The 16897-nt window shown below is 49.9% G+C and overlaps 1 protein-coding gene across 6 annotated transcripts in view; it reads right to left on the bottom strand.

Annotated features, from left to right (window-relative positions):
• Nucleotides 1-724: 724 nt before the first annotated feature.
• EXD3 (exonuclease 3'-5' domain containing 3) overlaps nt 725-16897 on the bottom strand; it is a 588712-nt gene continuing 572539 nt past the window's right edge. For all 6 annotated transcript variants that reach the window (XM_050926488.1, XM_050926485.1, XM_050926483.1 and 3 more), the window contains one exon: nt 725-1266. In XM_050926488.1, the coding sequence (XP_050782445.1) occupies nt 932-1266 (335 nt within the window). In that variant the 3' untranslated portion in view covers nt 725-931. The remainder of the gene's footprint in view (nt 1267-16897) is intronic.

The following is a 16897-nucleotide window of genomic DNA, read 5'->3' on the forward strand; positions in this document are numbered from 1 at the left end:
ATTAAGTGCATTCCCCACTCTTCATCACCAAAGGAAAAGCTCACGGGGGAACAGACACTGCCATCTTGTCTTCTGTCAGAAGATATAAGAACGGATTCAGGGAAAGATCCTTCATGTCTGGACTGTTTGGAGTCTTACAGGGAAGTGTACTGGATGGAAAGCAGAGATCCCCAGAGACAATCTGGGTTCCCTGAAAGACTTTTGGGAAACCAGATGTTTATTACATCACTGATACCATTTGGAGTTACAAACTGTGACTCACCTGTGCATATATTTTACCTGCTTTAATCTCAGTAACTCTCATTTCCCTTTCTTAGCTAATAAGTCTATAGTTAGTTTACTATAGAATTGACTGCCAGCCTTGTCTTTGGTGTAAGATCTGGAGTACCAGTTGATCTGGGGGTGACTGGCCTCTTGGGACTGGAAGAAACCTGATGTGGTGTGGTTTGGGGTTTAAAGTATCTTTTATCACAAAGTTGAGCTTGCCTGGGTGGCAATATAGACTGGAGAGTCTAAGGGGACTGTCTGTGATTCCATGGTGAGCAGTTCCTCACCTCACACACACGCCCCCCTCTGGAACTGGAGGGAGCTGTTCTGTGGCAGGAGGGCTGTGCCGATGGGGGTTCTCTGAGGGAGGCATGGACATGGCTCCATGGGTGGTTAGGGAGCAACACCCCTTCCCCCAGCGACACCAGTGCAACAGAGGACAGGGATCGGTCCCGGAACGTCTCAGATTTAATGATTTCCGTGGAGGCCATTTGATATCAGCCTGTAGGTACCATGGCCCAGTACAGTTTCATGAGCACCCTTTGTCCCAAACTCCCAGCCCTTAACATCAAACCAAAGTCCATTTCCTGTTAAAGACGCAGTGGCTCATCGGGGAATCAGGATCCAGCTGAGATTCCCAGTCCCTAGTCAGGAACCCTCCACCTCAGCTCAGCTCGTAAAAGCTTTGGCTTCCCTCTGCGGTGCCCAAAGCCTCCTTAAACTGAGAGACCACTCGCCCAAAGTGCGAGCCCTCCCAGAACACTTTGCCACACTGGGTGCAACAGTAGAAGTAAGATAGGTCCGCTTTGCCCAGCACCCCAGGCGGGATGGCTGCTAGCTGAAGGGAGGCACCTGTGGCCAGCGTCAGGGTCTCCACATTGAGGTCTGAGTCTTCTAGCCACTGGCAGTTTGGATTATAAACTGGCTGCGGGGAGTCGGATTTTGAGGTGTCAGATGCTGGGTTTGTCTCTTGTTTCTCTTCAGACTTTGCCAGCCAATCTGTGGAAACAGGAGAGAACAAACAGACACTCAATACTGAGTAACAGGTGTGATGAGCTGGATTGGTGCTCAACAATGATCTTTACAATATATTTTAAATGGAAAATGCCTATAATGAAGTATTTAACAGAAGAGATGACCTCAGTTTACAGTGCTGTGCACAGGCAGGGGCAATCCATGAATGCGGAACAAGCAAAGCGACTAACGATGCTTAACATTAATTCACAAATAAAACAGAAATAAACCAACATTTAGGGGATTGCAGATGTTTGTGTTTGCTGCAGATTTTAGTTGTAAAAAATCATTGACATTCAATTGTAAAATTCATTCCATGCACACGCCTTGAAATCGATTAACTTTACTTGTAAACTTCGTTCTGGAAACTCTGAAATTCAAGATTTTTGCCATTTACACTGCTGTGAATTTTCTACAAAAATAAATCGTGACTCAGCCAGGGTGTCAGTTACAGCAGCCTCTCTGGTGCTGGTGCCACAAAGGAGAACAGCTGTAGACATGGGCACTGCTTCCCAGGCACTGGCTCCACCTACCGCATGCTCCTACCAGGGGGAAGTGTAGGGTGTGTGCCCACAGCAGCGCCTACGCCAAAGGAATTCTCCCTTGGCCCCAATGGCAAGCAGAGGCCAGAGTGAGGAGCTGGGGGGATCCTACCCCCAGAGTATCATCTGCAGCTACTCTATACTGTCTGCTATTGGGGAACCCTGCTGATTGCTATGGCCAAATGAGGACACACAGAGCCCCCAAGTTAAGCTTTAGCAATTGCTGCTCATCCAGGCGGCCTGCAGCCACGTCACTTTGGGTTGCCTGGATGTGCTTGGATAAGAAACCACGAAGGAAAACGCAGGTCCTGGGGATCAGAGGCAGGGTCTCTACTGAACCAATGGCAAAATGTGTTGCTGTGGGTCGAGTGCTCATGACAGTGCTGTCTGTTATGTGTACTTTGAAACTGAGGTCCAAACAATTGGAGCTCATTAAATATCAGATTGCACATTCCACAAGAGGAGGGATATTAACTAATGTCTTGGACAAATGCCAGTTTCGGCAATACATTCTGTAATTCCCTCTAAAGTTTATGCAGATATGGTATCCTTCACTGATATGAGATGTTGTGTAGTTGCTGTGTACTTTCAAACTGCTGTGGCACTCCACCCCAGAGGTGGCTGCATTTCAAAGGTCACAGAGAGTGAGAGAAAGCAGAAAGATTGCAAAGTATTTTGTGATCTGTGAGGATGAAAGGAGCTGTGGAAATGTTAGATAGCATATGAATAGTTATCCGGATTAGTGATCAGCTTTGGAAAAGTAATTGACTCAATTAACAATCTACACTGGATTGTTAATCCAAGTCCTAAAGGCATCGGGCACTAGATGGTTTAGGGCTTGTGTTTTGCAGAAACCCAGAATTGGAGCACAGTTATGCAGCCCTCTTGTTCCTCTCCTCTGCCCCCCAACAACAAGGTGATGTTTGCCCTGAGGTGAAAGAAGCCAAAGAGACATGTTCCTCTGATTCCAGATGATGTGATCCTGCATGGCAAGCTTCCTGGGGAGTTCAGTTTGTGCACCTGCTCCCGGCAGGCAGCTTTGGCTGGGCACTTCCTAGAATCCCATTGTGGGCACAGGGACCAATGCCATTGCCCACAAAGCTACACCACCTATTGTTTGTTTGGCACTGCAGTGCAGGTTCTCATTGCTTGTGTCCCCATGGCAAGGGCATGGCTGGGTCCAGGAGGCAAAAGTCCAAGACTGACTTGACTGTCATCCATCAGGAAGTCTGGCAGAAAGTGACGCAGGGAGGCGGACTGAGTATATTAGCAGGAGCTGATTCATCCTTGGCATGGGGAGCTCTCTTGCCTAGACAAAAGTTATACAACAAAAGGCAACTTACATCTATCTAGTATGACATCACTGGGGCTGTTCCTCTCCAGGGCACGAGAGCTCTGTCAGAAGGTGTCTCAATGTTCCAGGGAGTGCAATAGAGTAATACCGGAATTGTCCTTAGCTCTTCAGCCCTGGATCTCAAAGCACTCTGCACAGAGCACTCAGTGCCATTGGCAAGTGATGAAGTGACCTGCCTGAGGTCACAAAGCAGAGCTGGGACTGACTCCTGGGTCAGCTACTCCTCCACTGGCCCATAATGCCCCGCGTGGGTGCAGACGGGAATTCAAACACAAGGCAGTGTCACTGGGGAAAAATCCTAGGGTTGAAACCAGGAAGGTTCTAGAGGCGTATGTAATATGTTCTGTAGAAATGGCTCTGAAATCCTTTGGGGATAAATTCTGTTCTGTCTCCTGGGAGCCACAGCCCGGGTGGGGGTGGGGAGTTTTAAATCACGTTTACACCCTCCAGAGTCTGTGCTGCTGTGAGAACTGCATAGCCGCTAAAGCAGCCCCAGGGACAGCCAAGAATCCCCCTGACCCCGGCACTCAGTGTGCTGATACTCCCCCTGCTGAGCCCAGTGTGCCCTAAGCCAGAAGCTGCAGGGGGGCTGTGCCCAATTGGAGGAATCTTTCCCCTGCCTCTTCCAGCTCCCTCTGTGGCCCAGGAATGCCCCAAAGCAGCATGCAGGAGTGGAGCAGAATCAGCTCTCTGGAAGGTCCAGATGCGGGTCCTTCCTTCGGGCTGCTTAAACCTTGCTTAGAATCCATGGCAAGGAGAGCTCTTGATTGCCTGCCACACAGCACTGTGTGACCCTGCAGGGAAAGGTGAAGGGCCACTGTGCAAAACTGTGTTTCAGCTCCCACCGTGCTGTGATTGAGCCCCATTCAACAGAGATGTATTCCCAAGCCAGGGGCGCTGGTAAGCACATGCCGAGTGCCTGGCTATGTAGTGCCTGTACATACGCAAGAGGCTGTGAATTGCTATCAGACCAGAGCCTGTGTGGTCAAAGCACATGGCTGGCATTCAAGGGCCCAGGCACCTGGTTCCAACTCCGATAGAACCGACCTTGGAGAAGCCATTTCCTCCTTTGTGTCTCAGTTTCCCCATCTGTAAAACTGGTGTAATAATCCTTCCCTCCCTATCCCACAGTGGCATTGAGAGGCTTCACAAATTAATGTATAAAGCACATTCAGATCCTTCGATGGAAGGTGCTGGAGAAGGATCCAGTACTATTATTCTAAAATAACAGGGGTTTCTCAGCATGTGCCTATTATCCTGGCCCCAAGGTACGTGAGAGTCATGACAGACATAGCTACCATGTTAGCAGATACATTTTAAAACGTCTAAGCACCCTGTGATCAGACCCAAGCCCTGCTGATCAGGAAGACGGGAATGCCCTGGGAACGGATTATATGCCTTTTCTAACATCCCACGTGGGATCTCTTTCCCAAACTATCCGACCACCACAGAAAGGAAACAAAGAACTGGGTAAATGTGATGACAGACCCTGACCAAAATGTAAAGACATGAGGGCTGTCACTCAAACCACCACCACCAAGGAAGATTTCAGGACACAGTCTATGGCTGGCTTAAGACGCCCCCGGTCCTAAACTTGTTGTGTTCAAGTCCATCCATGGAGTCTTTAAATCAAGGCTCGATGTCTTTTGAAGGGAGCCACGTGCTGTAAAGTTCAATGCAGGAGTCACTAGGGCAGTTCTCTGACGAGTGCTATGCAGGAGCTCAGCCTAGATGATCACAGTGGTCCCTTCTGGCTTTAAAAATCTGCAAATCTAGGTAGGGACTTTTCAGTTTATTTTGCCTGTTTGACAAGGGGCAGGCAAAGCCGAGGGAGGAATCGATTCCCAGGCCAGAAGAGACCACTGTGAACATCTAGGCAGAGCTCCTGCACAGCACAGGCCAGAGACCTGCCCCACAGCAGAACTTTTAGAAAAACATTCAGTCTTTGATTTTAAAACTGTCAGTGATGGAGAATCCACTAGGACCTTGGTAAGTGGTTCTAGTGGTTAATTACTCTGACTATTAAACATTTCCCCCTTATTTCCAGTCTGAAACACAGAGTAACTGTGTGACCCAGGACAAGTGATTACTGCCCTGGGTCTCACTTCTGCAGAATGGAGAGAATAATCCTTCCTTTCTCCTGCCCACCCTTTTTCTGTCCTGCCAGTTTAGATTGTAAGCTCCTGGGGGTGACGACTGGCTCTCACTATGTATCTGTGCAGTGCCCAGCATGACGGGGCCTTGTACCTTGGCTGGAGCCTCTAAATGCTACTGTAATACCAATAATCAGGGGTCACCCAATGAAATTAATAGGCAGCAGGTTTAAAACAAACAAAAGGAAATACTTCTCACACAATGCATAGTCAACCTGTGGAATGCATTACCAGGGGATGCTGTGAAGGCCAAGGCTATAACAGGGTTCAAAAAAGAACTAGGTAAATTGATGGAGAATAGGTCCATTAATGGCTATTAGCCAAAATGGTCAGGGACATAATCCCATGCTCTGGGTTTCCTAAGCCTCTGCCAGATGCTGGTACTGGATGACAGGGGAGGGATCACTCAATAATTGTCCTGTTCTGTTCATTCCCTCTGAAGCACTTGGCTCTGGCCACTGTCAGAAGACAGGATAGGGGCTAGATGGACCACTGGTCTGGCCCAGTATGGCTGTTCTTATATTCTAATAATGATCAATAATAATGATAACCTCAAACACAGCAGGATGGAGCCCCTAGCAGTATCGCACTGGGCTGAGGACACCTGAGCGAATCACTGATTTTCAGGTCAGTGGCTGAACTCAAAAAAAAAAAATGACAAACTGAATTTTAGTCTGTTCATCTCACTGAAATGAAAACCCACAAAAATGTCATTTGGGCTGAACGAGGCAACATTTCAAAATGTACTATTTGCCAAAAGAATCCACCAGCTCTAGTGCTGGGGATGTGGAAAAATCCCCTCGTTTGCCCTACGATATTGCCCCCCTTCTGTCTTTGAAAATGCATGTTCAGCCCTGAAATGCTTTAATACAATCACCCCTTTCTGTTATTTTCTTCTCTGAAGGTACCAAGCTGTCATGGCTGGGCTTTACTGAGAGTCCCTTCAGCTTCTGTGCTCTTCCAGGAATGCCTGGCATTTCCCCCTCTCTTTGGAAATCTCCCTGTCTGTCGGCCCTGGTGCAGCTCTGCAAGCTCTCAGCCACGGGCCCTTCACAACTAGGGTGACCAGATGTCCTGATTTTATAGGGACAATCCTGATATTTGGGGCTTTTTCTTATATAGCCTCCTATCACCCTCCAGGCCTGTCCCGATTTTTCACACTTGCTGTCTGGTCACCCTATTCACAACTCTCCCACCAGCATAGTGGATAGTGTGTGGGATTTTAAAAAAATTCTTCAAGGCACCCTGTAAAGCGTGAAGTACCAACCCCCTGCCCGGCCACACTCCCCTTCCCCTGTGGGATGTGGCTGTTGGGGGGTGGGGGCGGTCATTGTTACAAAGAAAAGGAGAGAAAAGCTTGCAACACCCAGCATTTTGCCTTTCGTTCGGCCCCAGCCCCCTCTTAATTGTGGTGCTTCAATGGGTTGAAAATGCAACATCACTTCAAAGTAACAATTTTTCAATGGGAGCTTGTAAAGCTACTCCCTAGCGCCCCCCCCCCCCCCCCGCAATGGAATTCGGTTCAAAGGCTTTTGAAGATGCCTGTGTCCCTGTGGCAGTCTGTCTGAAAAGGCCACTGGGAGCCAGTAAGCAGGGTGCCAACTCGGCAAACAATCTTAGAAAAAAGTCACTGTGAAAAGGTCATCTCCGTGGTGGCTATGGAGAGAAAGGGGCTGGGGGAGGAGAGGGAAGATTTCTTTAAGGAGGGATTTTTCTCTCCCCTCCTTTCCTAAAGCAGGGTAAATGTGGCGCCTTATCTTGTGAGAGTGCTAAAATCCACAGCATGGCTCCAAGCTGGGGCGCCCACACAGGGAATTCTAGTTTCCAGCGATCATGTGCTGCTGCGCTGGGGCCCTAGGAATGCAGCATGCACAGAAACAAAGAGCCACACCTTCACTGCAAGGCAAACTGGCTGGACCCGGGCACACGCACGTGCATGGGCACCTTTCACAGTTCAAAGGCAGAGGACAGCTCATTGTGAGCCCCATTCGGGCTGCAATCTCCTTGGCACTGTGCATTGCTGTGTCCGTGCGCTGGCGGATGCCCCGCCAGACAAGGCTGCAAATGGACGGTCTGTGGTGGGTGTGCAGCAGTGTGGCTGAGGGCGCTGGCGCCTGCTATGTATCTGGGACAGCTGTCTAAGCCGTGCGGCGCAGTCACAAATGACTGAAATCCCAGTGCAGAGCACTGAGATCAAGAAATGGTCAGGGGGCCTGGGAGGCCAAGGGGAGCCAAGAGCGTCATTACAACATCCCAGGAGATTCTTACAGCTGCATTTTCAAGGGACCTGTCTGTCACCAGTCATGCCAGAGCCTGGATTCCCGCTGCCACCCTCTGAGGGGCAGAAATGAATTCTGTTCACTATCAAATCAATTAGAAACACCTCTTGGGAACTAATAATCCCATTACAAAACACCTTTAAATTAAAAAGGCCTTTTCCTCCCCTCCGTCCCCCCCGCCCGCCGGGATCACTCTGGGATGACAGAGTCCAACAGCCTTTGTGCAAAGGGATTTCTGACGTTTTATTCTGTATAGTCAACCCAGGGTTTGGCAGGCAGAATATATCTCCCTGCTTTGAAACACCTCAAAAGTGGGGGGTGCCAAGTAGAGCTATTCTTCCAAACTCCCTGCCCACTGGAGCTGCGAAAATGAGACGCTACAGACAGCACAGGGTGCACAGATCTTCACAATACGCATGCCCTTCCCCCACGCTCTCTGTGCCCCAACTGCTGTGGCATTGGCAATGCTGACTTTCCCCTCAGGACACAGGTCGCCTCATGAGACTCTCCTGGGCACTGGCTGGCAGACTCCTTCACGCACACCCATTGATGTGGGTCTCATTACCCCACTGCGCACAGCAACCAAACTTCTGCTGTCCAAACTCAACAGTGCTGGCTCGGCCTAGGAAACTGGATAAACCAAGCGATGGCCATGTCCTGTGCCCTATGTGATGTCCTAAGCCCATGAAAAAAGAGAAACTGACAGGACCTGAAATCCTCATTTCCCTCCAATCTTTATCTAAGAGTCTTCCCCAGTCATCTCTGCCAGGGCTGCGACTTGATGCCTGGGGTCCAGGATCCAAATGCAGCTCAGCAGTAGTAGTAAATATTTATGAGGGTAGCCCTGGAACGACAGGACAGTCTCCATGACGGCAAGTGTTGCTAGTGCCGTAGAACCCAGATTAGCCAAACTGCCGGAGTGGTTCTGATACTGGGAGGCAGTCAGTGGATCACAAAGAGAGTGTGGGAGGGCTGGAAGGAGTGGCACTCCAGCTTCCCGCGTCCCACTGTAACAATCTTCATGGCCTATTCCAGGGCCTCACTTTCACACCGGCAGCAGTGCTTAATCCCACACTACTTGGGGTGAAATGGGACTTCTTGCCTGTTGTGACAAACCCAGTGCTGTAGGGAGTCAACTAATCTCCATGAAGAGGAGTTGGGGCTCTGGAGAGAGGGACATGTCTACACTCTGTGAGGACAGCTGAATGCCCAGGCAGCTTGGAGGCCATGAGGGGTAAAAAGAAAGGTGGTTACTGTATTGTTATTGATGAGGTTCCTTCTTGGGGAAATGAAGCCGTCCAGAGAGGGGAAACAATGCTGGTGGCAATCCAACTTGGAGTGTGAGGGGGTGCTTCTCTGACCTGCTTTCTCCCCGAATGAATGCTCCCCACCTGGACAAACACACAAATAACAACTCCCTCTCACTGTTCAGCTCCAGATCCCAAAGCACTCTGCTGCGTGTGTGTGTGTGTGTGTGTGTGTGTGTGTGTGTCGGGGGGCATCATTAAGTCCATTTTACAGACAGGGCAGCCAGGCCCTGTGAGGTTAAGTAATTTGCAAGTGAGTGTCAGAGCTGGGACCACCAGACCCCAGACTCCTATCCCATGCTCTTTGCCCTCTGTGTAAAGTGGTGGCTAATGACGAGCCAGGTTGGAGGCTGGCCCAGCTTGAGGGGGATTTGTCTGGGAGACGGAGGACTGGCAGGGGGAGAGCTGGTGATCAGAAGCACTGAATTCTCCCTACAGACCGTGGTACATTCTACCCACCCTCGTTAAGGATGCCAGTGGAAGGCATGAGCTGACCAGTCCCCCCAGTGTCCTTTATTCACTACAGGGCACTCGGCAGAGCCAGGTGCTTCCGAGCCTGCATCCCACTGTTAGCAGGATCCCCCACACACCAGCACTGAGTTGGGCACAGGGCTGGAGAATTCCTAGTGACAAGAGCAATGGGCCAGAAGCAGGGGAAAGGTGGTTTTCAAGGATAGGGTTTTTTAATGGGGTTTGCTCCTCCATCACTTAGGCATTTTGAAAGCCCCACCCTTAAATGTTTGCTTAGGGTAAACAATGTTAGAAACCGCGCTTTAAAAATACTCTCCATATGTCATGTGAGTTCCAGGCTGGGGTAGGAGGCTCTCTCATCTTGGACCCTGTCAGAGCGAATTAACGTAGTCTCACTTGGGAAGCTAATGCCACCCCAGCAAAGGGTCCATCTCCTGTTCTCTTCTTGTATAGGCCCACCTGTGGCAGACAGTCAGCATTCCTACCCGTGAGGCTTGGACCTGGGCTACCAATGCTCTTGTGTCTGTACTGGCTGGGTAGCAGCAGCAGGTCCCTGTGGAAGTGTGATCCTTGAGAAATAATGGACATCTGCCATATCCTGAGACACACAAAGTTGTACCAGGAGGTTTTGACATGCTCACAGCCATGCCCGCCCTCCAGGGCTGTCACCATGAGCACTTCCCTCACACGGGCAATATACTCCCCTGTCATTTGGCAATTAAGAGCTAGGTGTTCTGAAGAAAGCACTTGTCATAAAGACTTTGCTCAAGTCTGAAAACACACCCGGGAGCATTCTTAGAGGACAAAGGTCCATGGGAAACCTTCCCTTGGTGAGAGATGGCTCCTGATAAGGGAAGTTACGAGCCTGAGAAACACACTCTATTGCAGAGAACTGAAGATGCCTGATTATCTTTTCCTTCCAGATAACTGTGATAAGTAAAGGACAAAGGACTCTGGATTGTGCAACCAGTTCAACGCAGGAGGGGCCAAGTTCTTAGGGCTTTCTCGGAGCTGCGTAGGACGGAGATTGGGAGCTAAGACCTGTGCCCCCCTTTGCTCTGCTGATGCAAAGCAACAAGGCAAAAAATGGCATGAAGCAGTCCAAGACTCTCCTTGCTCTCTATAGGGTTTCATGGCAGGGAAAGGGATCTTGTTGGATTCTCTGCCTTCCCCTAGCCTCCCCAGCAACCCTGTCTGGCACCTCCTGCCCCCAGTAAGTGAGCAGGGGCGGCTCTAGCCGTTTCCCCGCCCCAAGCATCGCGGCACGCCGTGGGGGGTGCTCTGCCGGTCGCTGGTCCCGCGGCTCCAGTAGACCTCCCGCAGACGTGCCTGCAGAGGGGCTGCTGGTTCTGCAGCTCTGGTGAACCTCCAGCGGACAGGGCGGTCCACCGGAGCCGCCTGCCGCCCTCCCGGCGACCGGCAGAGAGCCCTCCGTGCCATGCCGCCCCAAGCACGCGCTTGGCGTGCTGGGGCCTGGAGCTGCCCCTGCAAGTGAGCACAATGTTTTGTTTTGCTGGATTACTCTTGCATCAGCAAAGGATACAGTTGGCTCTTGCTTATTCTCTGCTCACCATCAGTATAATACTGATGTGAGGTCTGCACAGCTCTGGAAACCCACGGCTACTACCTGTTAGCGTATCTGCACCATGGGAGAGGGAAGGGGGCTGACAGACATTTCTGCTGAACATCCAGCCTCTGAGACATTCATGCTGTGCTCTAGGTCTATCCCCAGCCTTGCCCCTGACCTGTTTTTCGGGGCAGGGACTCTCTCACTGTGTGTGTACAGTGCCTGGCACAGTTCAATGCCATTACTATTTGATATTTATATTGTGGTAGTACCTAGGGGTCTAAAACAGGCCTGGGCCACATTGTGCTAGGTGCTGTATAAACCTATAGGAAAAATGGGGCCCCAGTCTCATTTGGGGCTACTAGGTGAGCCTGTAATAAATAATAATAATTAAGAACAACATATTATGGTTATGGGGTTGCTCTTTTTAGTGTACACTCAACTTTGCACTAAATGCTTATCTTTCTGAGGCAGCTTGGTCTAACGGTTGAGCATGGGAGTGAAAATCAGGACTTCTGGCTTCTACCCCTGGCTCTGCCACTCACTGCCAGACCTCATGGAAGCTCCATTGCCTAACCGTGCCTCAGTTTCCCCATGTCCAAAGCAGGGATAATAGTGCTCACCCACTTTTGCAGTCTATGTGTGAAAAAAGCTATGTGGCTCCTTCATCTGGAGACCCCTGAGCACTGCTCCTTGGAGTCATTATCCTAAGCCCACTGCAAATGCTCAGTCTGGGTTGTATTACTGCATGTCCATCCTTATGTGGCAATCGGATTGGCACAACATTCAATACAGAGTGCCAAAGTGCTGGGTCCTACGCCTTATAGTGGAGTGAGCTGAAGTAGCATGCAAGGGTCAGGCATGAGATTCTGTAGCCCTCTCATGAGACCTCAAGCCTGCCTTATTTTAAAGTGACAGCTCCATCCCAGCTTCAAGTGTAATTAACTGAGGCTCTAAACAGACTGATACCTCTTTAGCTGCAGACTTGAGTCCACGGCTAAGGAGGCTGTGGGGTTCACCAAGTTGTGAGGAAGTGTCGGTGAGTTTTGTGCATTGCCCTGGCAGCCCCTAGCCTCAGAATCACTGGCCTGGCCCCAGAGAGCTTTGGTGGAGAAGGGGGTGGGATGTAGAAAGACCCCAACTCTTCCCTGGGAGACATGGGATTTAAACCTCAACACAGAACAATTGATAGCTGCAACGCTTTCCCTGTTTGGCTGCTTCCTCCCCCACTTCCTGAGCTCACAGGCCACACAGCAGAGTGAAGGGCTGAGAAAATTCTCATGCTGTAATCAGCAGTGCAGTGAAGAGTGACCTTAAGAGGCTGAGGGGAGGAAGGAAAAGAAATACTGATTCACTTCTGCAGGCAAGTGAGTGGGAAACGTGCTGAACAAACAGGTGTCCAGGGTCACAGCCAGGGGAGCGCTCCTGGGCTGTATACACAGCAGTCTATCTGCAGCAACCCCATCTTAACAGTCATTTTTCCCATGCTGTTCATGTGACACAAACAAGGATCCTTCATCCACCCTCTTGCCATTTGCACTGTCCCACACCAAGGGTGCCTTTGGAGCTCACCACACTGCACAGTGTTGCGTTCACAACCACCAGACCTTTTAATGAACAGCTCTGGGTCTCTCCAGGGATTTATTCCCAGCTCTGCTGCTACATGGAGCAAAATCTAGGCGGAATGGAAGGCTCAGTAGCATCAGCTCGAGCCTGGCTCAGTGCAGGAATCTCAATCTTGACCTGCAGCATCCTCTGCTAGTCCAGTCCTGGCCTCCACATGCTGTGCCAGTGCACCTCAATCTTGAGATGAACTATCCCTGTTTGTCTAATGTGAGAGTGCCACAGCCTCTGCCAACACCCCTCAGTACTGCCACACAAGATCCCCAGCTATTCCAGCCTGGGCTGCCCTGAGTTCTGTCAATGCCCGCCAGTCCTGCCCTACAATTCCCCACCTCTGTCAGCTCTGCCCCACTCCTCTGCCTGCCATGCCGCCGCTGGCTATTCCACATCTGGACAACCCTTCAGCAAAGACTCCCACCCCAGCCAAAGGAACTATGGCACAATACATAGGCAAGGTGGAAAAACACCCACTGCAGATGAGGACGAGGTCACCAAGCTTATTTTGCTACTGACCTAGAGAGGATTGGAACCCGTTAGGAGTGAATGCCGAGTGGATGAACCCATTGTGAATCCCCAGGCCAAGAGCCTTAGCCACGATCTTCCATTTCCTGTTGGGGTCATCATCATTGGTAGAGGAGAAGAGCCATGTTCTGCCACCTCCTCCTCCTCCCCCTGCAATCTCAGCCACCAGAATGAGGCCCCACAAGGCACTGACTTCTCTCTCTGGGACACATCCGTTAGAGGATGACAGCATCTTATGCAGTAGCTGCAGGGCAGATGAGGTAGCTCAGAGGACAGCCATCCCCAGCTGGGCCAACCATGGCAGTACAGTCAGATTTGTCACATGGCAGCCCTCTTCACTGGGCAGCAGGCGAGAGTCACACCACTCTAGTGGGAGAGGCAGAAACCCAATTGCTGCTGAAAAGGCTGTTCTGTTACAGCTGGTTGAGCTTGAGGGGCACAGATGAGTCTCTCAGAAAGGTCTGACCTAGTTCCCTTCCACAGGCTTTCAGTGAAGCTGTGAGGAAGAGGGTGGTGGAGACCTAGTCAAAATGCAACAGAGTAAGTTACTATTGTTACAAGTGCTCTGCAGTTTGCTCACACTAGTGCATCACATAGACTCAGAACTTCACAGATTCCCAGGCAGGAAGGGATCATCTAGTCTGATCCCCTGCATAGCACAGGCCACAGAACATCCCCAAAATAATTCACTGTGAACTAGAGCAGCTCTTTTAGAAAAACAGCCAATCTTGCTACAAAAATTGCCAGAGATGGAGAATCCACCATGACTCTGGGTAAGCGGTTCCAATGGTTAATTACAGCTTCAACATGCTTTACGAGCCCTGGCTCACTGCACCTCCAGCCCCCTGTGAGGCAGGCCAGTATTATTCCCATTTTTCAGATAAGGAAACTGAGGCACAGAGAAATCAAGTGATTTACCTAAGGGTAGCCAGCATCAGAGCAGGAATCTGCAGCTGGTTCCAGATTCCCAATCCCCCAGATAAGCCACTTGACCACACATTTCATATGAGCAATTGCAAATCCTGAATGTGGCAACTTCTTGTGATGAAGATTGTAATGCAAGTTGGAAACACTGCACACCAGCTATCAGCTGAGACAAAAATTCTGCACACAACATCCCCAAATATTTGCACTCTGGTCTCAGATCTAGGATAGCCGCTCTGCATGCTATGAAACAGCTGTGAGCTTGACATCCAACCTGTCAGCAACACATCCATCCCAGAGTGCCCATAGCCTGGCTCTGCACAGCTTTGCAGTCAGGAATAGGGCATCCCAAGGTAACCGTCTGGTCCCTCTCATATGTCCTAGCTTGATATATCTGATCCTCCGCTGTTCTCTAGCTTGGAATGGCAAAGGAAGCCCTAGACTGCTTAGGAAAATCACAGGTCCAGTAAGGAAAACTGACTCACATTTGAAGGCCAGATGGGATCTGCTGATCATCTAGTCTGACCAACTACATAACTTAGGGCCTAGAATTTCTCCCATCAAATCCTTTATCAAGGCCATAACTCCGGCATGTTTTTAAAGGAAGAGGAATATCAAAGGCCATGAAAAGATGCTACTGGGAGGCAGAACAAGGCTGGCTGTTTCTGTTTGCTCCTGATTTGTTGTGAAGCCATTACCAGAGCTTGCCAGAATGAAGACAGTCAGACATGAATGTTTCTAAGTGCATGGCATAGATGGGACACAGCCAGGCATGTCTACAAAAGTCGGCAAAAATGCTGACAATTTTTCACAAAAAAATTCAAATTTTTAATCTAAAGTGCCCAAGCATGGCCTGTGTCTGGGTTCTCACATTGTCTGATTTCTCCTGCCACAGCCCTACTAAAATATCAATGACCAGAGCTGACCCCATTACAGTGAGAATAGGCAAGTAATATTTTTTATGTTCCCTGGCCTGGTTAGAATGACCTATGTCATGGTCTCCCACTCCACACTGTGGCTGAAACAAGGCTGGCCAGCTGATGGCATGTCAGAGCCCATGCTCCACTTTAGTGTCCCTGGAAACGTGGTGACCTAGGTGCGGACATGTGTTGCCTGGGCCAAGTTGCCCCATTAAGGACCACGTTACATCCCACGTAATTTTTAGGTATCTTATTTCAGTCTTGTTTTCGCAAAATCACTTTTGCAGCAGAATCCTTCCCAGTGACATTCTTCGGGTTCATAGCGATGGGGTGGGGTGCAGCACAAAACTAAGGGAAAGCACAGCTCCGTGAGCCTGTGACACCAACTCACAAACTGACTTGCTCATTGTTTCCCCTGTGTCATGGCTGCATAAACCACCCCTGGGAAAGCTGTGGGGACCACCATGCTGGGAATTCCATCTGAGGCAGTTGTGTCTGGGCTTGTGAGCAATTTCTGGAAAATCTGGATTAGCCCTAAACAGACTGGATTGGAAAATGTGCCCAAACCTTGGGAAACCTGTACAAAGTCCAAGGTAAAAATTCAAATGAGTTATTATACAATGATTAATCATCCATTAATAACATACAAGCCCGGCCATAAAAAGGAATGGAAACAAGTCAAACAGAACGGCACAGAAAAATACCTTACTAGAGATGTATCCAACATGGCAAGCACCAAGGGGTTCTTGTCATTCACTGCCAGGACCTCCCCCAAAAGTGATCAGCCTTAGCAAATGGCCCTTTGCAGCTTCAGGCCCATCTGGGTGCAGAGGACCAAAACCATGCTAGCTGCGGCCTTCAGTTGCATTTCAGTTCCTCGGGCATGGTCTCCATCCATATGTGACTCACACAGACAGTTGCTTTGGCATCACATACTCCATTATCTCACTGTTCAGTCCCATAGTTGAAAACATCTGAGGAGACAGCCCCCAGCGTTGCTTGGAGAGACTGGACAAGATGCAGGGGTTATTGTGGAGAAACTGGAGATCATTCTCCTTCCAAGTAACTGTGGGATGCAAAGGGATGGAGTGGCTGCTTTGTGCTGCACTGTCAGCATAATCTGGCTACAACCACAACCCAAGAAGTATCGCCTCAGTGCAAAGGTGACTTTGCAGTGAAACAGAGCTAATGCCGCATGCCCTCTCTGGTCCTAAAATCTATGAATCAAGGTTCCCCTAAAATCTCTCAGCCAGAATTGCTGGCATGTGATTCAGATTGTTGGCTTAGCAAAGTCAGATCTTATGTTCAACTCAGTGGCCTTTCTCTGCCTGCCTACCTGCCTGTCCGGATGTAATGCAATAATTTTTGGACACAGTATCTGATCAGCTCCAAAATTTCAGGCATGTTCTAGGCATAGGTGCTGGAACTAGGGTGCTGAGGGTGCTCTCGCACCCTCTGGGCTTGAAGTGGTTTCCTTTGTATTCAGGGTTTACAGTTTGGTTCCATGGCTCTCAGCACCCCCACTCTACAATTTGTTCCATCACCACTGGTTCTAGGAATCACTGCGCAGAGCCTATCGATGGCAATAAAAAGCAGAAAAGCAGATCTCCCAGACAGAAAAATATAAAATAAGAATGGAAGGGAGGGGTACAGTATGGAGAAGGGGAACCTGGGGGACACACATAGCCCCTGGTACCTGGAACACACACAGAGCTCTGGCATGGGGAGGAATGGGGGATCCAGGCATGAGGGGAGAGCAAATGGGGGGCACAGAACATGGCACATGAGTGGTACAATGGTATGAGGGAGGGGACACACAAAGTGGTTGCAGGGAGTCCCTGAAAGAGCGGGAGAGGAAGGGAGGACACAGGGAGTTTGGGGGGGAGAATGGGGGAATGCAGTAAGGCCCAGGTGTGCAATGAGCTCAGCTGGCAGAAGCAATGACGTGCGAGAC

The sequence above is a fragment of the Gopherus flavomarginatus genome, chromosome 17, assembly GCF_025201925.1.
Source record: "Gopherus flavomarginatus isolate rGopFla2 chromosome 17, rGopFla2.mat.asm, whole genome shotgun sequence".
NCBI lineage: Eukaryota > Metazoa > Chordata > Testudines > Testudinidae > Gopherus > Gopherus flavomarginatus.